At 47.2% G+C, this 7,948-nt stretch overlaps 1 protein-coding gene across 1 annotated transcript; it reads right to left on the bottom strand.

Annotated features, from left to right (window-relative positions):
- Positions 1 to 532: 532 nt before the first annotated feature.
- Positions 533 to 7,900, bottom strand: rnf139 (ring finger protein 139). Its single transcript, XM_084563670.1, has 6 exons — positions 7,351 to 7,900; positions 5,538 to 6,193; positions 4,669 to 4,816; positions 4,470 to 4,576; positions 4,005 to 4,256; positions 533 to 3,909 (listed from the first exon to the last, which is right to left on the bottom strand). Exons 1-6 carry the CDS (start codon positions 7,511 to 7,513, stop codon positions 3,112 to 3,114), a joined length of 2,124 nt encoding a protein of 707 aa, XP_084419796.1. The 5' UTR covers positions 7,514 to 7,900; the 3' UTR covers positions 533 to 3,111.
- Between the last annotated feature and the right edge of the window lie 48 nt (positions 7,901 to 7,948).

Raw genomic sequence — 7,948 nt, 5'->3', positions numbered from 1 at the left:
TTTACTACCTCTGCTTCTATTTAAGATAATCTTTTAATTCATGACACAGTGAGGACATTGATTGTGTATTGTTTGCTTATTCTATTGTATTTTATTTTACATATATATATATTTTAAACTGTTTTTCTTTGTTTATTTTCATGTGCAACTGTAGCCAAGCAGTTTCCCTTGTGGATCAATAAAGTCTATCTGCATAAAAATGATTTAAACTAATAAATATATATATATTCACTAGTGTACCTAATAAACTGGCAAGTCAGCCGAGTAAGGAATATTAAACAATACAGAACAACAGCCTTCTGTCAGTTTTTCTATATCCATAGTATTATTAGACCTGTTATTATTTAGGCTTTATTAATGAAAACATTTTATAGTGGGGTCTATTTGTATTACCTTCTATATGATTATCTTTTAATTATTATAATAATAAATAGTTAATATAACTTTAGAAAATAGATTTAAGGGACTGAAACCATGAAACGGGTGGTAGACGTGTATAAAATGAGTTAAACTATGGATTTATAGACATTTATAGATTTAAGTAGCTGGCAACAAACAGCGCCACCTACTGGTCAAATCAACTCATTACATCTCCTCACAAAATGTCTTAAGTGAAATAAAGAATATTAATTTCTGTTTCTGTTCAGTTTAAACCTGATCTGATGTCATGTCCTTTTTTCTCCACCATCTATAACCGGTTGATATTTAAGATGACAGTCCAAACACAATATCAAATGTGATTTTATTTACATAAATCTCTTTTTAAAACAAAAGGCAGAATGAACAGCTTTTACCTCTCCAAAAGCTTCTTCCCCCCAACAATCAACCTAATAATCAGAGTCCTTCATAGCTGAAACATGCCACGAAACAAACAAACAAACAAAAAAACAAAGCCCAGCTTTCTAATCCCATCAGACCAAACGTTTCCTCATCATTCGTGGGAATTTAATAGATTTCTTGCAGCTTATCGTCTGCGACCAATAATTACAACAATTAATACTTGGTAACGTTGTGCTTCAAAGCTTTTCTTTTTAAAGATAAATTAACAGCAGAGTCCTCTGGAGTCGTTGAAGAACCTGCGCTGGCGTCATGAGAGGATCCTAAATATTATCTGTGCCAGTAGTTTTAACATGATGGACCTCTAACTCAGATGCTGAACTTGTCCAGACTTCTCAAGTTCCTGGAGTCCTTTGTAATATTTTGTTTTACTAAATACTCTTCCAGGACTGCAGCAGGACCCTGAGACTAGACACAGTCTGAGCTTTCTGAAAGTGCAGTCATTGTAGTTTGAGTAATCTCTCGTCTTGTACCAGTGATTAGAAATTAAAAAAAAGGTGCTTTTACTTAATGACACAACTCAAAAACTTCATTTCTATTTCTTATTAAAAAGATTAACTGACACATAAAACAAACTCTGGTATTCTTTTCTTTTCTTATCAGAGCAGACAACAACTGGCTCCTACTTGTATTTTTACCGAGAAATCTTTTTACCCAACATACATTTCTGTATTATTATTCGTTTTCCTTGCAAAGTGTCTTCAATGTCCTCCACCTCCAAACCTTCTCACTAGTAAACGTTTCTGGGTCTGAAACGAAGCAATTAACCGTTTTAAAAATACTGATTTCAGTCAAGAGAGAAATGTGGAAAAGAAGCACTAATGGAAAAGAGAAATCATCCGAAGGGAGCAAAGTGTGCACGTGTTCTGTTTCATTACATGTACAATAACGTACACAAGAGTAATCCGGGTCACAAAAGAGACCAGTAGTCAGTAATGACAGAGGTATATCAGTGATTACAGTAGCAACTCACTTTTTAATCACACACCTCTGCTTTTCTCTGGTTCATAGAAAAAAAACTGCTTCATTCTCTCTGGACTCGTCCACAAATACTCAGGTCGCTGGCGACAACACAGTGGAGAGAGTGGAACGCAACCTCAACCTGTGGTCAGTCTGCACGTCTGAGAGCGCCCGAGGCTGGTTTCACTGATGCTCCGAGATCACGATAATCAGTGAAGCAAAATAAAAACCGTCTGTAAACGTCACGGAGACATAAACCGATCATAAACTTATAAACCAGCCGGAGAGCAAAGCTTTCTGAAGGTTTCTGCGCTCAGATCTCAGACTGACAGCAGCTTGTGTCCGTCCAGTCGCTCCACGGTGGCGTCGCTAATAAACGCTCCAGCATTTTCCCTCTAGAACACACAGCACGGGAAACGCTAACTGCATCTTTTAAGACATCGTCTAAGACATTACCTGTCGGCAGGCACGCTGTCGCACACACACAAATACTCGTTAGGGCTGCATAACCAACAAAGAGCTAAAAAGAAATCAGAAAACAACTCTGCCGGTTTTATTTTAACGTGTTAATGTGCATCTGCTTGTTTGAGGCGTTAAAGAGACGAGCCCCGGGAGCAAGAGATATATCTGTAGGGCTGGGTTTTAGAATTCAAACTGAGCTTCATGTGAAAGAAAAATGCTCAGATTTATCTATTTATTTAAGTGTGTTATTTAATGCATCCTCTTTTTTTTGTTGTTTAGAAAAGAGACGACGATATGAGTCCTAGTGTGATTGAGATTAAATCACTCTGAGGCCTGAACGCTGACCGGCGGGAGAAGAGCTGCACAAAAGCAGAGACACATGAAAGATGAGAAACTAGTGGCAGAACATAACGACTCTCCCCAAAAAACACTGAGAACGTTAGTTTTGTGGAAATCTCTTTAAGTAAAACTGAAGAATGTCGAATGGATTCAGGAAATCAGCAGCGATACCCAGCCCCAGGTAGGAGTTTTTGGTTTTACATCATGAAGCCTCAACACACACACACAGACACACACACACACAGTCAGTCACACACACACAGACACACACACAGTCACACACACACACAGTCAGTCACACACACACAGACACACACACAGTCACACAGAATGAGAGCAGCAGTTACTCTTTCCTCGAGCCCTTATGGAGTAAAACTCCAAATCAAACGAACACAAACAGAATGACATCCCTGACATTTTTCAAGAACAAATTAAGATGCTTGACGTTGTCTTTTAGAATTCTCTTTAACTTAAATATAATAAAGATATCTGTATATTATTTCTCTCCTCTGGTCAGTCCTCGGTGGAGTCCGTGTCGTCATTGATATAGTCCTCCTCTATCGGCGTGCTGCCGTTCTGAGTCCCCCACTCGTCCTCGTCGTACTCTATGCTGTCGTTGTCCTCCAGCAGATCGTTGTCCAGCTCCGCCGCTCCTCCGGGAGCCTGCGCCCCGACCGCCGCCGCCGCCGCCGCCGCCCCGTCGGCCGGCGGCTCGGCGTCCGGCGGCCCGTGCTGGTCGTCCCCCGGCGCCGGAGGGCCAGCGGCAGCGGCGTCCTGCGGCGCTGCGTAGCCCCCGTTGTTGTTGGAAAAGGCAGCTCTGTCTCGGCTCTCGTCCTCCACGTAGACTCTCTGGTGGCACATGGGGCACGTGTCCTGGATGTAGAGCCACTTCCTCAGGCACAGCGCGTGGAAGTAGTGGTGGCACGGCGTGATGCGGGCGGAGGTGGCGAACTCCTGGTAGCAGATGGCGCAGACGTCCTCGATGTCCCTCAGCTGGTCCCCGCGCATCTCCGGCAGCGAGTTGATCTTCTTGACGGCGGTGCGGCGGTTGATGAAGGTCTTCCAGCCGTTCTTGGCCTGCAGGTAGATGTTGAAGTAGGCGTGCAGGCACATCATGCAGGCGCGGATCTTGCTGCCCGACTCGAACATCATGGTGTAGGCGCCGTTTCCAAACATGATGACGCCGAACAGGAACTCGATGATGTTGCCCGAGGAGCGCACGTAGTAGACGTAGTCGTCCAGCTTCTCCCACAGCACGTTGGAGAAGCCGTCGGCCATGAAGAGGCCGTAGACCGTCAGAGACACGACCACCTGGAGAGAGGGAAGGAACCAGCAACGAGCGTTTCATTACTGCTGTTCAAGCCTTCACACGGGTTCTTCTTCACCTGATACTGATCCGTTCTCACCTTGAGGCAGAGCTCCACACAGAAGGCGGTGACGGCGAACAGCCAGGTGTTGAGGGCGTAGTGGTGCCACAGGGCGTAGCTGAGCGCCACGGGGAGCACGAAGAGCGCCAGGGACACCAGCAGCACGGGGACGTGGCGGCGTACCGAGGAGACGTGGGAGGCGCTGAGGGACATCAGGACGGGGTCGGTCATGCCGTGGATGAAGTGCAGGATGGCCGTCAACAGAAGGCACATGTTCCGGCTCAGACGGACCTGAGACGAGAGACAGAGACACCGTCACTGATTGGTTCATGCAGCCGGTCAGCTGTTTGTTCAGGGAGGTTTCAAGGCCAAAATGGAGGTAAACATGTAGAAAGTAAAGGAGTAAAGAGTAATCCACAATCAGATCAGCTCCGTCTGTTTGCTCAACAGGTGTGTCCATGTGTCCACCTTTACACAGAACAACCAGTCACCCTGCAGACGTACCAATCGCTCCTCGGGGTCCAGGCTGCTCAGGCCGGTCTGCAGAGCCAAGATGAAGAACAGAACAGGAGCCACGAAGCCTAAACGCTTGTCCTCCTCCTCCGTGGAACCTGCAGGTAGAACATGAGACAGCACTCAGCTCCAGGTGTCCCGTCGTAGCGGTTCCACGTCACACACACACACATGTTCAGACATCTCCTACCTATGAAGGCCAGGATGCTGAGGCCGAGGTAGTGAGCCACAGACGAGATGACGGCGCTCATCCCGAGCACAGTGAGCGTGGAGTCGCAGCCGGAGATGATCAGGTTACTCGTCAGATCCCAGAACACGTCCCAGCTCAGCAGGTAACCCTGAGGAACAGCCACGCATGTCACCTGGACCGACCGCTACTCATTCACACTACGCTTTCAACCTGAAGGAGGTCAGCTAAATACATGACGCTTTCAAAGAGCAGCAGGTAAAATCAGAGCTGGTCCCAGAGAAAGTCCCAACTACTGGCTCCTTACTATGCTACGTATGCTGGCATCAGAGACAGTCGTCCATCAGAGTGGACAGACGCTGGCAGCGTGAGTCTCCCTCTGAGAACCATAAACTAGTAGAGACTCTGCAGCTCTGACCGTAAACCAGAAGAAGGCTGCTCCTGCTTCTTTCTATCAGCCACGTGGAGTTTGCACATATTTCTCTATTTTTCAAACGACTGAACTCAGCGTTTATCTTGTTGAGCAAGAAATCAGGGTTAATTAGTTCTGCTTTCATGTGTTACATATGTGAACGCTATAATACTTCCTATCAACTATCCAGGTTCAGTATGACTGAGCAACTTATTGACAGACTGTGACTGGTATCGGCAACAGCTCTTCCTTTTATCTGCTGCAAGAAATGCAAGTATAAGAAACATTCCTGATGAGGTAAATTATTGATCATCCCTCGACCGGAGCCAGAAGCAACAGGTTCTTGATTAAAACCTCTTTTATACGAGTTAATTTACTCTTTTGCTAAAATGCATTACTTCATAAACATCCAGAGATGAATATAAAAACCTCTAGAGCAGGAACAGAACCTGGTGCGTACCTGTGAGTCCGAGCTCCCGTCTGCAGACGCTCCCGTCGCATCCCCACTCTCCCTTCTCACCGCTCGCACCACATAGACCAGTATCATGGCCTGGGCCGTGACCCGGGTCAACCAGAACACTCTGAGCACATCGGGGAACCTGATCCGCTTCCACGTGTCCTCTAGCAGCAGTTGAAGACCATAAATCCTGTACATGTGCCGCACAAGCAGGTAGACGTACCGGCACGAGTAGTAAAACCACTTGAGTCTCATGGCCAGGCAGAAGGCCGTGTTGAGAGCCAGCGCCATGCCCGAGAACACGGCCACCAGCTGCCTGACGTCCGCGGGCAGCTCGATCATCAGCCCCCACAGAGGGATCATGATGTCCAGGACGACCAGCGCGGCGAACACCGACTGGAGGTTGAGCAGGAACACGTAGCCGACGCCGAAGACGAGCTGGACGGCGGCCATGCCCAGCCACAGCGTCGGCCCGTTCCGGGGCAGCAGCCTGAACCCCAGCGCCGCTTTGTAGTAGGCGCTGTAGAAGTCTATGTGGGAGGTGGCGTAGTAGTTGATGAGCACTGCCGCCACGCCGAGGAGCACGGCGAAGAAGAGGGTGTAGAACTTGAACAAGGCTTTCTGGGAGAGCAGCAGCACCACGGTGGAGACGAGGACGCCTGGCAGGGAGAACAAACCACAGGTATTATACACACCTGTCAGAGAGAAAGCAGGACTGGGAGGAGAATCAGCTCAGAGAATAATGTTCCTGACATATCGAAGGCTGACATGTTGATGTTCCATATCTGTAGCATGACGTGGGGCAGCACAGCCTCTTTACCTCCAACAGACGACCTGGCCTGATGTTCCTGGTCATGAATTAGATTAACGTTTAAATTACTTTGAATATCTGAACTTGTTAGAGGCGTCCATGTCTGAACTTATTCACATATGCTTTACGTCTTATTTAATGTTTAATTTCAGGTCAAACCAGGCCGGATGGCGACTCTTTGTGTAACTACTTAACATAAAAAACACGTGTTATAGAAACCAGACACAAGTATTGACTGACCCACTTTAACGGGACCTTGTTTGGCCCCTCGCCTCCTCTTTAAACTCTGATCTTAGCAAACACTAAGAGGACTTTCAAAGGTCCCTCAGAGAGTTCTGTTACCTGCTTTTAGACTTCACACAGACGGTTTACTCGTTAACGTAATAAAATGTCGCTTCTGATTTGGTTATCTCAGTAGTTATGACGGGGACGGCTGGGAAGCTGAAAATGAAAGTGTCTGACTTTACACAGAAAACCAGACTAAAGAATCTGAATCAGGATTTATAATAATAATAATAATAATAATAATAATAATAATAGTGTATATACATGTATATGTGTATGAGCCCAGTTAAAGGAAAACATCCTCTGGTGTGTTATTGATGACCCACAAACTGAAACCATCTTTAATGGTTATTAATGTTATTAAAGGTGTAGACTCTGACGGGCTGTCCCAACCTCCTCCAGGGGTGATTTACACGACACCTGTGACCAAGTACCGGACGTTAGCTGTTAGCTGTTAGCCGTTAGCCGTTAGCTTAGTGAGACAGCGACGTCCCGAGGGTCGTGGTCACTAGTTAAATAGTTTCTGACATTTCTGTTTGGAGCTAAATCAGCTTTAGTCGCTCTGACGGGCGACATAGCTTCAGGCTAGTGACTCGGCTAACGCAGCTCCAGCTAGCTTAGCCTAGCCTAGCCTAGCCTAGCCTAGCCTAGCCTAGCTGTCAGTACGCTGCTTGTTGTTGTTGACTCCTTCTGAAAGCTCGTACACTTTATTTTACTTACCCATGACTCTGACCAACACTCTGCCCATCGCCCCGGCCCATCCCGATCCGGGGTCGTAGTAAGAGTTAAAAATTGCGTCGATAATAAAGATACAGGGAACTCGCAGAGCCACGTCTAGCACCGCCAGGGCCTGCTGGCCTATCCGGGCTTGAGTGGACGCCATGGGGCTTCAGAAGAGGGCTATCAGTCCCGGTGAGCCCCTTCTACCCATCTACCATTAAAATGCGTTTAAAGTCCCACCGGCGGTCGCCGTTCGTCTTCGGTTTCGCCTTCCCTAACGTTTATCTGGCAGTTGGCGACCAGCTACCGTCCGCCATGTTCGTCCAGCTCAACCTCCTGTTGCTTAGTCTTCTTCTGATTATTCTGGCGTTCCTGCGTCCATCCAGGGTGTTGTCGCCGCCAGCCGTTAAACGTCAGAGTTCCCCTGTCCAGTTCCGGTGCGGTCCGGTGTCACAAAACCGTGTAGATATCTTTTAAAGCGGCCATTTGACGCGGCTTCGGCCGCTTTGGGAAGACCACTGAAGTTCTGGGCTGTTCCGACGTAAGGGGACGTAACGTCCAGCGTCAGTGGGTGTGGTAGATGACGTAATGACGCAAC

This window comes from Chelon labrosus (genome assembly GCF_963514085.1).
Source record: "Chelon labrosus genome assembly, chromosome: 16".
NCBI classification, from domain to species: Eukaryota; Metazoa; Chordata; class Actinopteri; order Mugiliformes; family Mugilidae; genus Chelon; species Chelon labrosus.
The sequence above is the reverse complement of the archived record's forward strand: the minus strand, read 5'-3'. Positions and strand labels throughout refer to the sequence as shown.

What these genes read in the sequence shown, in the direction of transcription:
- rnf139 (XM_084563670.1), bottom strand. Translation starts at nt 7,513, where the DNA reads ATGGCGTCCACTCAAGCCCGGATAGGCCAGCAGGCCCTGGCGGTGCTA. An exon ending in CAGCATCCTGGCCTTCATAG is followed by an intron (nt 4,577 to 4,668) that starts GTAGGAGATGTC and finishes TTCTACCTGCAG; the next exon opens with GTTCCACGGAGGAGGAGGAC. An exon ending in TGGACCCCGAGGAGCGATTG is followed by an intron (nt 4,257 to 4,469) that starts GTACGTCTGCAG and finishes CTCTCGTCTCAG; the next exon opens with GTCCGTCTGAGCCGGAACAT.